General features: G+C 36.1%; 1 protein-coding gene across 1 annotated transcript in view; it reads right to left on the minus strand.

Annotated features, from left to right (window-relative positions):
* LOC106879769 (uncharacterized) overlaps window positions 1–16,043 on the minus strand; it is a 124,107-nt gene that overhangs the window by 62,460 nt on the left and 45,604 nt on the right. Inside the window, exons 9-13 of the mRNA XM_014929460.3 lie at window positions 13,683–13,855; window positions 10,386–10,493; window positions 5,329–5,403; window positions 4,529–4,643; window positions 8–169 (exon numbers count right to left, since the gene is read on the minus strand). Of these exons, the coding sequence (XP_014784946.1) occupies window positions 8–169; window positions 4,529–4,643; window positions 5,329–5,403; window positions 10,386–10,493; window positions 13,683–13,855 (633 nt within the window). The remainder of the gene's footprint in view (window positions 1–7; window positions 170–4,528; window positions 4,644–5,328; window positions 5,404–10,385; window positions 10,494–13,682; window positions 13,856–16,043) is intronic.

Consider the following 16,043-nt stretch of genomic DNA (forward strand, 5'->3'; position numbering starts at 1 on the left):
TACTTACCTTCAGGTGTATTGTCCAGGATACTTGCATATAAATACATTAAGTTAGCATCGTAAGACAATTGAACATTTTGTATTTGAAGAGCATCAATGCTCAAAAGTTTCCGAATCATTGCTTTCCCTAGTGTTTCAATTACCTCTTTTGTAGATTTGATGTAGTTACCTTTAACGAAACAAATATGATTAGTCAGATGAAATTTACATATTTTTGAAGTGATTTATCATTAAAATAGTAAAGACTGATTGACAATTGTCCACTTTAATTTCTATTTACATGTTTCGATTGGTATAATCTTGTGACATCTTTTATCTTTTATATTTTTTCAGTCATTATACTGTGGCCATGCTGGGGCACTGCCTTGACAAATTTCAATTGAATGAATCAATCCCAGTATTTATTTTTTCAAAGGCTGGTACTTATTCTATCTGTCTGTTTTGCCAAACCACTAAGTTATGAGGATGTAAACACATCAACATCAGTTGTCAAGAAGTGGACACGGATGCACACACACACACACACACACACACACGTCTGACAGGCTTCCTTCAGTTTCCATCTACCACATCCACTCACAAAGCTTTTGGTCAGCTTGAGGCTATAGTAGAAGACACTTATCCAAGGTGCCACACAATGAGATTGAACCTGGAACCATGTGGTTGGGAAGCAAACTTATTATCACATGGTCACATCTGCGCCTACGATTAAGTACTCTTTTACATTTTATCTTTTACGTGCCTCAATCTCTTGACTCTGACTATGCTGGGTCATTGCCTTGAAGAATTTTTGTCAAGCAAATCGACCCCTGTGCTTATTCTTATTTTAAAGCCTAGTCTATTGTCTTTTTTGCTGAATTGCTAAGTTATGGGAATGTAAACACACCAACACCAGTTGTCAAACGGGGACACACAAACACACACATGCACAGACATATTCTTATTTTAAAGCCTAGTCTATTGTCTTTTTTGCTGAATTGCTAAGTTATGGGAATGTAAACACACCAACACCAGTTGTCAAACGGGGACACACAAATACACACATGCACAGACATATTCTTATTTTGAAGCCTAGTCTATTGTCTTTTTTGCTGAATTGCTAAGTTATGGGAATGTAAACACACCAACACCAGTTGTCAAACGGGGGCACACAAACACACACATGCACGGACATATTCTTATTTTAAAGCCTAGTCTATTGCCTTTTTTGCTGAATTGCTAAGTTATGGGAATGTAAACACACCAACACCAGTTGTCAAACGGGGACACACAAACACACACATGCACGGACATATTTCACTTATTTTTGTCCTGTAATTACTGTCCATGTCTTGTATTTATCTCTCGTGTGCATGTTTTTTGCATCTTTGGTGACATCCTGTACCCATATATGCATGCATATATCTATATATATATATGTATGTATGTATAGAGTGTTAGCTGTGGTGTACAGAAATTGAATATATATATATATATATATATATATACATATATATATATCATGTTATTTATTTATTTGATTGAACATAATGCATCCATTCCCAAGTACACACACACACACACACACACACACACACACACACACACACACACACACACACACACACACACACACACACACACACAATATACTTCTTTTAGTTTCCATTCTCTACATTTAATAAAAGCGGAGAATGAATGGGAGAAAGGGAGATTCCCTCATATGAACCCAACAGAGAGACTGGCTATCCTAGTTGACAGAAGTATGATAGATAAGGCAATCAAAGATATGAAAACAGGGAAGACCCTTGGTCCATCAGGAGTCACTGCTGAGAGGCTTAGCATATCTGGTAGAGTAGGATATTGTCTAGTCACTTGCATAGTTAATCAGGTTATTCAGAAAGGCGTAATCCCCAGTGATTGGTGTAGTAGCATCATAGTCAGCTGCTATAAGGGTAAGGGAGATACCTTAGATGGAAAGTTATGGAGTAAGTTATAGCCCAGTTAATTAGGGACAGAAGTAGACTACATGAAATACAGTTTGGCTTTGTCCTATTTTCAAAGTCAGACAACTGCAAAACAAGTATTTAGCTAAGAATAAGCTGTTGTACTTAGAATTTCTTGATTTGAAGAAAGCCTTCAGCATAGTCCATTGCTCTGTGATATGGCGGTCTCTGAGGAAGCTAGAGGTAGACAAATGGCTCATGAAAGCAGTACAGGCCATGTACAGGCAGCTTTTAGTAAGGTAAGGTAAGGTTTGACTATGAATACAATGATGAATTTAGTGTACAGGTAGATGTTCATCTAGGCTCAGTCCTCACCCCATTCCTATTCATCATTGTCTTCCAGGCTATAACAGAAATTTAAGATTGGAAGCCCATGGGAACTACTATATGCTGATAATCTTGCCCTCATAGCAGAATCCGTAACAGAATTAGAAAAGAAATTCCAGGTGCAGAAACAAAACTAGAAATGAAAGGATCTTAAAGTTTATATAGTAAAGGCTAAGGTTCTAGTAAGCAAGAAATGGGACAGAACCTTTCACACTTCACGCAAATAGCCCTGCTCAATCTGCAGGAAAGGTGTTGGCAGGGACATAGAGGTGCAGGAAGGCTGATAGAGAAAGTAATGTTCATATGTGGAAGATGTACAGGAGTCATACACAGCAAACTGATTTCCTCACATATCACAGAGACTCTCTAGAAGTAGTAAATAATTTCTGTTACCTAGGTAGCCTAATTTGCAGTAGCGGAGGATGTAATTGCTAGAACAAGAATAGGATGGAGAAAGTTCAAAGAACTTTTACCATTGTCGGCAACCAAAGGTCTCTCTTTGAGTGAAAGGAAGATTGTATGAGGCATGTATATGAACTGTAATGCTACCTGGTAGTGATATATGGGTCTTGAATGCAGATGATATTTGAAGACTAGAGAGGAATAAAGCTAACATGCTCTGCTGGGTGTGCAATGTCAGTGTACATGTATGACAGAGCACTAGTATATTGAGAGAGAATATAGCATTATAAGAATTGGATGCAGTGTGAAAGAGAGAAGACTGTGCTAGTTTGGCCATGTGATGTGTATAGATAAGCACAGTTGCATATAGAAGTGCTGGTCACTTAAAGTAGATGGAAGTTGTGGAAGAAGGAGACCCAGGGAGACATGGAATGAAGCATTAGAGGCTGATCTCAAAATGCCAAGACTTTCAAAGAGGCAAAAGAACCGAGGTATATGGCACATTGTTGTATTCAAGAACACCCCCACTACCACAACTGAATTGATATCTTAAACCACCTTGGTTCATCAGCCTTCTTCCCTCACCCAGATTTCAGCCCCTAACATCCAAAAAGCACTGGTTTTGGTGCCACATAAAGAGCACTGGTGCCACATAAAAGAAAGGTGTTGGTGCCATGTAAATAAAAACACTGGTGATAGTGCCACATAAAAATCACTCATGCTGGTGATGGTGTGTAAAAGCACCTAGTACACTCTGTGACATGAATGGCGCTAGAAAGAGCATTCAGTCATAGAAACCTTGTCAAAACAGTTGATGGAACCTGGTGTGGCTCCTGGCCTTTCTAGCATGGAAAATGGACGTTAAATGATGATGATGATGATGATATAACTTTATGTGTGTGTATGTAATCATATATGAGTATACATATGTGTGTGTGTGTTTGTGTGTACAGGTAGACTGAATGGATATGAAGATCACTGCTTAATTACATGGTTACATGGTTTCAAGTTCTATCCTATTGCATGGCACAATGGGCAAGTGTCTTGACTTGATCAATACCTTTTAAATATTACTTCTGCTGTATAAAAGCGATATTGTTATTTTGAGTGTCATCTTTGATTTTGATGATAAAATATTTAACATTTTATGAGCTTCCTGATTTCTTCAGTGGAATGCAGAATCTTATATTTTCACAAGATTAGCTCTCAAATGATTGTCCTGATACACTTAGATTGTCAAAAGTGGTACTCAAAGTTCTTTCAGTTGCAATTTTCTCTGTTGCATGTTTTGCATTAGTATTGCATAAATAAAATGTCTGGTATTATCACCTTTCTGTTTATCAGTATTGATTATTATTGAACATTATTTTCACTATTTCAACTACAGAATTAACACAGATCTCTTAAAAATAAAGATCTAAATTAAAGACTTCAATGCTAAAAAAAAAAAAAACTGGAGTCCTATGAGGCAATAAGAAAAATCTGTTTCTTTAATATTATATCTTTCTTGAAAAGTTTCTTGAAATGTTTTTTTTTATATATTTTTTAATATCTTTAGTACTGTCCTGTTAAATTTTCACTTCAAACTCTGTTAGAATCAACTTTGTTTTTCCTATCTTTTATTAAATAGAAATTAGTAATATATTGGGATCATTTACTTTGGTTATAACTAACCCTAACCCTAACCCTAACCCTAACCCTAACCCTAACCCTAACCCTAACCCTAACCCTACACCCTCATAAAACAACTAATCTGTGCTTGAAAGAAGTCATTTTAACATACATGAATGAAATGTATTTCAAAAGAAACTTACCACTCAAAAGTATTGAAATATGCATCTTTTTACTTGCTTCATAACAAGATGATACGTCAGTCTCTTTTTGCTGACCCGAAAAATCAATGAAGCTAAGTTGATATGATATGTCAGCCTATAAATAAATATTGTTGCTATAAAAAGAGATTTCTGACATTAGATGCACAAGAAGGTGCTGGAAAATTCCTGGCTTTGGGCAAAATAAAATACAGGAGGATCAGTTAATCATGATTTTATTCAACATATTCCCCTCTCAGATTCACACACTTATTGTAGTGATCCTTCAGTTTTTCTAAGCCTTGTAAAAGAACTGGAGGGTTGGGCCTCCAACCAGGCCTTTCACAATACCCTTAATGCCAGGAACTTTACAGCCCCCCCCCCCTTGTATATACAGTAACATTTCCATTCAATAATAACCTAGTTATATTTTGAAATAAAAATTAATCTCGTATTTTTCAGTATCAAAATATTTTTTGGCAATAATTCATGAGAGAAATGAATAGATACATTATTTCATTTTTAGGCAAATTTACCAAAATTCTTCAGTATAAAAAGATTAAATGTCTTGAAAAGATAAGCAATTTGAGACTCTTTATGTTTGACTTGAATTTGAGAACTGAATTTAAACTTTAAGGCATACAACAAATTTAATTCACCTACACAAGCCATTCTTTTAAATACCTATGACAAATGATTTGTCATAAGTTCTATTAAATTTCAAAGAAGTTTTTGAGAAGCTCAACAATACAGACATAAATCCTAATTCAGACAATATTAAAATATCAAATATTAAAATTTACCGTGTCTAAATTAACCATTACAGGATAATTTACAGTTGCTTGTCCACTTTTATCAGGTAAAACTGTCCAGTCATTCTAAAAATATAAATTATAAAAATATATTAAAATTTCAACTATAGAGAAAAATTTTAAATATTTCTTGTAAAATTGATTGTGGAACAGTTTTAACTCTTAATTTTTACATTGGTATTATCATGAATTTTTTTAAAACTTTTTTAATTTGCCTCATGAAATTAACAGAAAATTGCTTGAATACATGTTTGAATACAACAATCTTATAAGCCTGTCATATTTCTCATAATTCACAACTTCTTAATGAATCCTTAATTAGTGGCTGTTTGCTGCTCTCTCTCTCTTGCTTAAAAACAATATTGGTTCATCATCATCATCATCTTCATCAGCATCATTTAAGATCTGTTTTCCATGCTGGTATGGGTTGAAAAGCTTGACAGAAGCTGGCAAGGCCAGAGACCCTGCCAGGTTTCATCATCTGTTTTGGTTTAGTTTCTACAGCTGGATGCCCTTCCTAACACCAACCACTTTACAGAGTACACTGGGTGTTTTCTACATGACATCATCACCAGTGCTTTTTATGTGGCACCAGCACTCTTAATGTGCCACCATCTTGAAGGTTTTAGCTGAACAAATCAACCACAGTACTAATTTTTTCTTAAGTGTGGTATTTAGTCTATCAGTCTCTTTTGCCAAAGTGTTAAAGTATGTGGATGTAAACAAACCAGCACTGGTTGTCAAGTGATGCAAAAAGGCAGATAAACAGACAGACAGACATACACACACATGCACACACTTGCACACATGCGTATGCACACACACACATGTACATGACGGGCTTCCATGCAGTTTCTGTCTCCCAAATTCATTCACAAGGCATTGGTCAGTTCGGTGCTATAGTAGAAGACACTTATTCAAGGCACCATTCTGTGAGTCTGAACCCAAAACCATTTGGTTGCAAACTGAGTTTCTTAATCAAACAGCCATACCTGCACCTCTAGAACTTGCTTGTTTCGCATTTTTTCTTAAGGATTCATCCATCGAACACAGACCTTAACTTGCAGCAGTATTAGTAAGCAACTTGTTAATTAAGTACACCAAATCACTCTCTTTTTTTTTTGCAAGGAGAAGAAGAATTGCTGATATCAAATTTATCTCAAATAATATTCATATAGTATGTAGAAAATTATGCAGGTGAAATCCCAATAGTTAAATAATGTGATAAACAACCAATGTATATTCAGATATATGGAAAAATATTCTGTCCCTCTCTCTCTTACCTTATTTGCAATTAAGCTATCAGTAGATGATTTACTCATTCAACTCATTCACAATCTCCTTTAAGTGATATAAATGATGCTATAAATCTATGTCCCAGAGTGGAAAGAGTCTGTTTTGTATACTGTCTATAGGTACTGATGACAGCTTTCTAGCCTGATGCAAATGCTTACTCAACATAAGCATTCATCATAAAGACATCATTTACTTACTGTCATACAAGTCAATGAAAGGAACCTCAAAATGGTCCTCTGTCTTCAAAAATTGCAGCCAAATCGCCTTCAAATTACACCCTACCTTCATAAAAATTGACAAATATATCAGTTAAAGTAACTCTGAACATAATATGCCAGAAATGAAGACAGTGGTGGGTAGCACCAACTTGATTTTTTCCCAATAAAGAGCTATGCAAACCATGACTGGGTACAAAACAAACTAGAATATTAAACAACCAAACCAATATTGATCATAAAAGACTTTGTCATGTTAGGAACAACCCAAAACTAATATTATAATGGCAAATGTCACAAGAATAATAAAGAATATATTAGCACTTTGTAAACCTCAGAATAGTAGAAATATGTCCCATTTTTATTCTTTGTATGCAACTATTCAATTATGCAAGAAACAGTGTGAAAGTTTATTAAAGAATGATGCAGACAGAGTATGTTCTTCATACTGTACAAAATTATGGGATATATTGAGATAGAAATATAAATAGCCTCTGAGTGAGAGTATTTAGAGGTGTTCATTGGTCAATTCTGATAATGTGAGGAAACTGGCAGTGCAGTGATTACAGGTAATCCATAGTGGATGTAACAGCTGTCTATAATCTGCAGGATTGGGCAACTTGCTGACATTAGGTAGAAATGGCACTGCTATGAAAAAGTCAAACATGAAGACAACCAAACAGAATTATGACGTTAAAAAAAATACAACAAACAATAGTTGAAGTGATGTCAATGATCTTCATATCCTATCTGTTCCTTAACAAGGTAACTAAAATATAACTGACACCATAAACATTGCTGGGGCAATAATGTAGAAGGGAGTGGAAGAATTAGGGTAAAAAGATGAGAGTATGTTTAAAAGAAATATGAGCAAAAAATATATTCTTCGTTCTGAACAACATTTCACTTGATAACAGAGTATATAGAAATATAAAGAAAAACCCTTAAGACATTAGATGACAAAAGAGAAACAATAGTATATAACTAAACTGGCACTCCATTGGTTACAATGATGAGGGTACCAGTTGAACCGATCAACAGAACAGCCTGCTTGTGAAATTAATGTGCAAGTGGCTGAGCACTCTACAGAAATGTGTACCCTTAACGTAGATCTCAGGGAGATTCAGTATGACACAGAATGTGATATGGCTTCCCCCTTTGAATTACAGGTACTACTCATTTTTGCCAGCTGAGTGAACTAGAGCAATGTGAAATAAAGTGCCATGTCCTTATGATAGTGAGCTGAACACTCATAACCACTAAGCTATGCACCTTCAACAATAGCCTGTAGGTAACTATAAATCCTGATATTTAAGGAAACAGGAGATAGACTGCATTGGTGGGAATGGTAATAATAAATCCTGGTAAGTTTTAGGAGTTAATATGTTTGATTGCCATAAAGAGTGGGAAAGTTGTTTCAGGCAATCACCTGTCAGCAGAGTGCAGAATTTAAATAATGGCTGATGCAAACAATCTCTGAGCTATTTATACCATAACTGCAGCATTCATAGAACAACTTTGTTGTGAGTTTGAATTACTAGGTATTATGTCAATAGTACATTCCTAGAGTGACTCTCAGTGAGATCTGGTGTGTAATAGAACTAAACTTTCTCCACCATTCTGACCATAAATAGCATAATGCATGAAATAAAATTTACAAATCCAAGTGTGTCCAGTGGATGTATATTCTCTGCTTAAAAGTTCTGATTTTTTTTTTACTATCTGGAAATGCTCTCAAAGAAATAAAATTAGAGCTGCTATAGAAAACAGATTGAGCTTAATATCATTGCCATCAAAGTTTTCATTCTATACATAAGCCTATAACACCAATATCACCACATCAGCATGACACAATGTCTCAGTTGATTATGCATATATCATTGTTGCTAGTCAAACATTAATGCTGCTGTGCAATGTTCCTGGTATACTGGAAATAGCATAAATGTAATCTCCACCAGATTCTCAGTAAAGTGGTAATGAACAACACAGGCAGAAAAAGAAGTAGGAAACTGTTCACATTGCAGCTTTGTAGTCAAGTGTGTTTATGACTCATTGTTAATGGTATCACTCACAGCTATTATTTACTTATGTTTTTAATTGAAAAAAACAAACAAAAAAAACAGATTTTTTGCAAAGTAACAATCATGTAACAAGCCCAGCACTTTGTCTGATAAATGAGCAAGGCCTAGACTCATTGCAGTTGAGGAAATTATTGATGATATTTAGTCTTCAGACAAAGAGTTTACCCTTATGCAGACAATGAGAGTGATTTGGAGAATCAAACTGGTAAAAGGGATGAGAAGAGTAGCAATTTGGGTGAACAAATATGGTAGTTAAGAGATAGGCTTATTATTGAATTTTTTTGTGACTCTATTAGTCTGAGCTGTATATGCAATTATTTATTGTTTTACTCAGGAACCCAGGTGAAAGGTAAAATTAGCTACAGGGCCCCAGGTCTGAGAGAGTTAAAGAATGTTAAAGATGTTCATGTTAAAACTAATTAATTACAGTAACAAAATTATATTGAAGTATGTTTGTGAATTCAAGTCTCTGATGCATTTAAGGGCTTAACTAATGGAGTTTGGAACCCACAGTACATTTGTACAAGTATGATGTTAAAGCAGTCTGTACTTAGTGTGAAAATGTGAAAAAGAATTTCCAGATGCACTTATGCAGTTATGGGGTCTGTATTAAGTATAGTGATTGAAAGCGAGATGTTACTAGGACAACAGAAAGAAAAAGCAAGTGCATAAAGTGGGTTTGGTTGGAAGTACACAGTTGGCTGACTCATGTTGTTCATCATAACTGATGAATTTTCTGGTCAAATGAAAACTATTATGGGAAAGCAAACTACAAGTATAATTTATTTTGGCACTAGATCCATTTTCACTACTTTTACAAAATAAAGAAAAAAATTTAAAAAGGTTGTTTTATGTTAGAAACAACAACGTAACATATAATTTAGTCGATGATCTAAAGATCTACACCAAAAATATTTACAATGCTGAGAAACAGCTAGACTTAAAAACATTTTTTGCTGATACAGGGATGGAATTTGCCAAAATAAAAATATTCACCTCAATAATTAAACTGAAAAACTGCTTTGGTCATCCTATCTCCCATTTTCCACACAATGTGTGCTACAAATATCTAAGCATTGACAAAAATGTATCTTATAAAGGTACTGTAAACAAAGATTGAGTGATCTAAGTGCATTGCATCACACTTGAAAAAAATTTTGCATTCAGATACACCCTATAATACATTTGTTGTACTAGTATGGGTACTAACATTTAGGTGCCAATTAGTACCATTGGTACCAACATTTTGGATACTTAACTGGGCTACTGAAAAAATCTAATCCATTGATATTTAAAAGTGCAAGAATCTGATGTCAAGCTCAGAGTCAACATTGATACTCTATATCAGAAGATAAGATGTAAGACATTGCTCAAAAAAACATCCTCTAAATAACAGCATCGAGCACAAATACATTGATCAAGCAGTCAAAAGAGAAGAGACCATAAATATACTCACAGATGATAAATAAATTTCACAAGTTGCAGATTCTGGTGAGCCATCTTCAAGCATAAACTGTTTTTTATGAGCAGCAAACACAAAACAATCGATATTCCGAATTGTTCTCTGGAAGGAAAAAGATAATTATACTTTTATATGAATATTTAATACAAATTTTTAAAATATGTAAATGAAACAAAAAGTATAAAACATTGATTTTTTTTTTTTAGGTGTGGCTATGTGGTAAGCAGTTTGATTCTCAACCACATGGTTCCTGGTTCAGTCCCACTGCATTGCACCTTGAGCAAGTGTCTTCTACTATAGCCTCAGGCTGACCAAAGCCTTGTGAGTGGATTTGGTGGATGGTAACTGAAAGAAGCCCATCATCGTCGTTGTCGTTTAACGTCCGGTTTCCATGCTAGCATAGGTTGGACGATTTGACTGAGGACTGGTGAAACCAGATGGCTACACCAGGCTCCAATATATATATATATATATATATATATATATATATATATATATATATATATATATAGGCTATATTAAATCTCTGAGCAAGAAGCAAACAGTAACAGTACGGAATCGTAAAGTATATTTGCTAACTAAATGTGGCAGTCCCATAGAGGACAATGTAACTGTTGTTTTTAGTCCCAGGAAGACATCTCCTCCAGCTAGCTATCAACACACGTCCTGTATTGTCCCTCTTTGTAAAAGATATTTATTATCATAATAAAGAAATTGCTGGTGATTTGTCACTCTTCTGCATTCGGCTGCTGTTGCTTAGTGAGTTTATTTGATTAATGTATTTTTGTTGTTTTTGAATTATCTGTTGTTTTGTTTGAGGCTGTTTGGAATTGAACTGTTGTCATCGTTTTGATGAGAATTTTCGCCTTGTGGGCCAGAAAATTGTTTTCTGCATAACTTATTGGACTGTTTTTTGATTTTTTTACCCGTTGCAGGGTAAAAAATTAATTTTTGTCATTTTGACAAAAATATTTACGATTTTTCTAACGATTTTGGAGGCCATTTGTAAAAATGGAATTGAATTTGTTGTCAAATGTCAACTTTCTGTTCTCAGTGGAGAATTTCCCTGGAATGAAAGAAAGTAACCAAGTTGGTAACCAGGAAGGAAAGGAAAAGCCAAGTTTCTCTGCTGCCGTTGGTGGTAATTTTTGTGAATTGGAGGTGTCGAAGGAACAATTATTTAAGTTTTGAAACCTTATAAAGAAAAGGGGTAACGAAAGAAAACTTCTGCCACCACAGGACATGATACAAAGCTTAACTGCCAGAATGGTAGTATACAAAATATACAACTGTAAAGAAAAAAAGAATTATGTCAGTGAAGGACGAGGTGGTAGAGCAGTGTCTCACCCCCATATGGGGAAAAATTACCTATGTCAGTCGAGGACCAAGAAGTGCCACTGTTGAGGCGCAATTCGAGAATGCTGAAACAGCAAAAGAAATATCGATGCAAACTCTAAAAAGCGATGAGATAATGTTGCTCCTTATCTACCTAGGCCGGAGAACTGCAAAAATAACTATAGAGGAGATACCAGTTGGCTACAATGTAACATGGATGGCAGCAGCTGTAATTTACAATGTAGAAGAAGAAATAACAATACTTCAAATGAAAAAGCGAGAGGCTCTAAATTGGAAAGGTCAAACTCTTGAGATGGTAGTTCAAGCCTCAAATGAAATACTTGAATTGAGGCCAGACTGCATTTTTATAGGGACTAAGTGCTAGAGCATCAGTTGAGGGATGTAGACCCAGATGCTTTAAATGTGGAAAAAAAAGGCACTCATGCTAATCCACAGGGTGGGCAAGGCTGGCAGCAGAAATACCACCTCTGTATTTTGTAAAGGGATGGTAGAGTATAAGAGTGATGACGTCCTAGGAGAGGCTCTGGGGTTCGATGAGAACCAGCTAGGCAACCTGTTTCAAAAACCTTCAGGTTGAGGTATTTGGATAATTATCAAAGATCCCTGACCTGGCAGTGTTACAGGGATGCATTGCCTGTCCACGATAAATTATCCAGGCATGGATCAGTGCCACCGGCATGCCCAAAGTGCAGGCAGGACAAGGAAACTAATTCTGCATGCTCTTGTACAGTGCCCAGAGCTTTTGGGCTTGATAATTTACGTAGAACACATGTTGTTGCACCTGGGAAGAGTGCAGCTATCAGCTGAGTCTGTGATAAAGATTGTATTGCCAACTGGACTATCAAAGGAAGGTGAGGCATGTTTTCTGTGTATGGTCGCAGTAATGAAAGAGTGTGCATGGAGAACAAGAATGCAAGGAATCGTGACAGGATCCTTCATCTCCGGCCCTAGTTTGCTATACTACTTCAAGTACCACCTGAAGAGCAAGATAGGACTGAGAGAAGACACCTGTCGCGAAGTATATATGAGAAAAGGTGGAAGGATATCATGAAGAAGTTGGGAGTAACTGTCCCTACTTCATTCCACCCATGGTAAAAGCAAGGTGTAGTTGCTGAATTTCCAGCCATAGTATTGCGAAAATAAGTTTGTGAAAATTTTAAATTTATATATATATATACATATATATATATATATATATATATATATATATATATATATATATATATATATATACATACAGTTCATCGAATTTTTAATTATAATCTCACTTAGCACATTTATTTGTTTGTAATGTCCTGTATTGTCCTTCTTTGTAATAGATATTTATTATCATAATAAAGAAATTGGTGATTATCACACACAGAAACCCGGGCCTGTGTGTATCACATAAGGCTAGAGATGGGAGTGATGACCTCCCCTCGCAAATACTAATCAGACACAGAGAGTGTGTCATTAGCCAGCTGGAGGAGATGTCTTCCTGGGGCTAAAAACAACAGTAACATCGTCCTCTATGGGACTGCCACATTTAGTTGGCAAATATATTTTATGATATATATATACATATGTATGTGTGTGTGTATGTGTGTGTCTTTGTATCTGTGTTTGTCCCCCACCACTGCTTGACATCTGGTGTTGGTGTGTTTAAGTTTCTGTAATTTAGTAGTTTGTCAAATGAGATCAAAAGAATAAGTGTCATGCTTCCAAGAAAATCCAATGTGTAGTGCTTGGGCAAATGTTTTTAAAACAACCTCAAGTAAACCTATGTATATTCCAGAAGTTATTGCTCTTTCATCAGCATCACAACTAACCCATTAACCATCCATAAATACATTGCTTAACTAGCAGCCAAATATAGTAGTGTAGCAATAAATTAAAATGCATTTAAAACTATAAATTAATAGAAAATTATGATATTGTAAATTATTGTTAGCTTACCAATCCAACATATTCAAAGTCTTTTTTTTGGATGAAACTTTGCATTATGCTCCTAATAAGGTATCCTTCATATGGTGCCTCTCCTAACATCTGTTTTTCATCTGCAAGTGATGAGTTTTTAATTTTTGATGTTGAACAATTTCCAAGCACATGATTTCTCAAGTATCGAATGCCTTTAAAGTAAATTTGTAAATAAAAAAAAAATATTTAAAGAAATCAGTGTGTTGGATATCATGAAACAAGGGTAACATTGCAATGTAACTTCACTTCTTAGTCAAAACTATTTCATTTACACCTTCAATTATCACATTGTGTTTGCTTATTGGAGTGACTTTGGTTACACTAACTTTATTTTAGGCACTCTATATACAATTTGTGCAATCAAATTAAGGAATAGTTAAAACAAGAACAATATTAGAACAAGAGCAATTGTTTGATGCTAAGAATAACAACAACCAGGGCCATTTAAAGGCTAAATCAACTGATTGCTTCTAATTAGAGCCTTCAAAATAATGAATAATTATTGTGCTGAATCAAAAGCCTTGCAATATTTTGGTAACTTCATCATCATCATCATCATCATCATCATCATCATTTAACGTCCGCTTTCCATGCTAGCATGGGTTGGACGATTTGACTGAGGACTGGTGAACCAGATGGCTGCACCAGGCTCCAATCTGATCTGGCAGAGTTTCTACAGCTGGATGCCCTTCCTAACGCCAGCCACTCTGAGAGTGTAGTGGGTGCTTTTATGTGCCACCGGCATGAGGGCCAGTCAGGTGGTACTGGCAACGGCCATGCTCAAATGGTGTTTTTTACGTGCCACTTGCACAGGAGCCAGTTTAGCGGCACTGGCAATGACCTCGCTCAAATGTTTTTTCATGTGCCACTGGCACAAGTGCCAGTAAGGCGACGCTGGTAATGATCATGTTCAAATGGTGCTTTTTACATGCCACCGGCACAGAAGCCAGACAGCTGTTCTGGCAATGATCATGCTGGGATGGTGTTGTTAGCGCTCCACTGGCATGGGTGCCAGTCATCGAATTTGGTTCGATTTCGATTTCACTTGCCCCAACAGGTCTTTGCAAGCAGAGTTTAGTGTCCAATGAAGGAAAGGTTGGCACGGGTGCTAGTTGTCGAATTTGGTTCGATTCGATTTCGATTTTGATTTCACTTGCCTCAACAGGTTTTCACAAGCAGAGTTTAGTGTCCAACGAAGGAAAGGTACGCATAAATGGGCTGGCTACACCCCTGGCAAAGGCCATGGGTTATGGTCTCACTTGTTTTGCCGGGTTTTCTCACGCACAGCATATTTCCGAAGGTCTCAGTCACCACAACTGATGCTTCTCAGGTCCAACTTTTCTCTCAAGGTACTTACACTCTATCAAGTATGCACACTGACATTACACATCCATTGGAGCATACTGGCTTCATTCCTTGTGAGCTTACACATGTCCTCAGCAGTCACAGCCCATGTTTCATACAGTCTGCCTTTTACTCTGAGCGAGAGGCCTTTTGTCACCAGCAGAGGTAAGGACTCTCTGAACTTTTCCCAGGCTATTCTTATTCTAGCAGCTACACTTTCAGTGCACCCTCCCATTTGCTTTATTTGTTAAGTACAAAAGTAGCCTAGCATTCGAAGTAGAGACTGTCAGGTTGCGCTATCCGAAGCCACCTTTCTGCCAGTTCTTTGATCCCATACTGATAGTCAGTGTATGAGTTTGGATGATTTCATAGAAGTTTGTTCTTCTTATGTTGTCTGATGATTAGCTTGGTTTATTATCATGAAGCTATTAGTAATGATGCATTAATTTATATATTGAAAATAATATTGTGTGTATGCCTCTGTGTGTGTGTGTGTATGCACATGTGTGCATGTGCAGGAGCACTGTGTGAGTGTGTGTATGTGTGCGTGCGTGTGTGTGTGTATGTGTGTGGCCAGTCCCAAAACAAAATTTTGAACAAGCACACCAAAGAACCAGTGCATCATACTCACAAGACCTTCGCTCTAATAATAACTAAATCCATCCACATTACATAGTCGTTGATCTGTACATGTTAGAGTGAATAAAAGCCAAGTACACTTGGCAATTTTTTACAAGTTGAACAATGAGGGAATTAGAAGAACAATAGGTTTATGTAAAATTAAGAGCTGAACATAGAAAATCTATTTCCCAAACCCTGAACCTTTGTGTCAATTGTTTCTATATCTCCTCCATTCACTAAAGCAGCTACTATAATTATAAAGGTTTTGATGAAAATGTACCTTACAAAGGTACTCTAAACAATGATTGAGTAACCAAAGAATACTATACTAGACTTAGAAGATCTAGCAGTCAGAGCTTTCCTCTTACAAGACAA

The sequence above is a fragment of the Octopus bimaculoides genome, chromosome 10 (assembly GCF_046866305.1).
Source record: "Octopus bimaculoides isolate indiv1 chromosome 10, ASM4686630v1, whole genome shotgun sequence".
Lineage (NCBI taxonomy): Eukaryota > Metazoa > Mollusca > Cephalopoda > Octopoda > Octopodidae > Octopus > Octopus bimaculoides.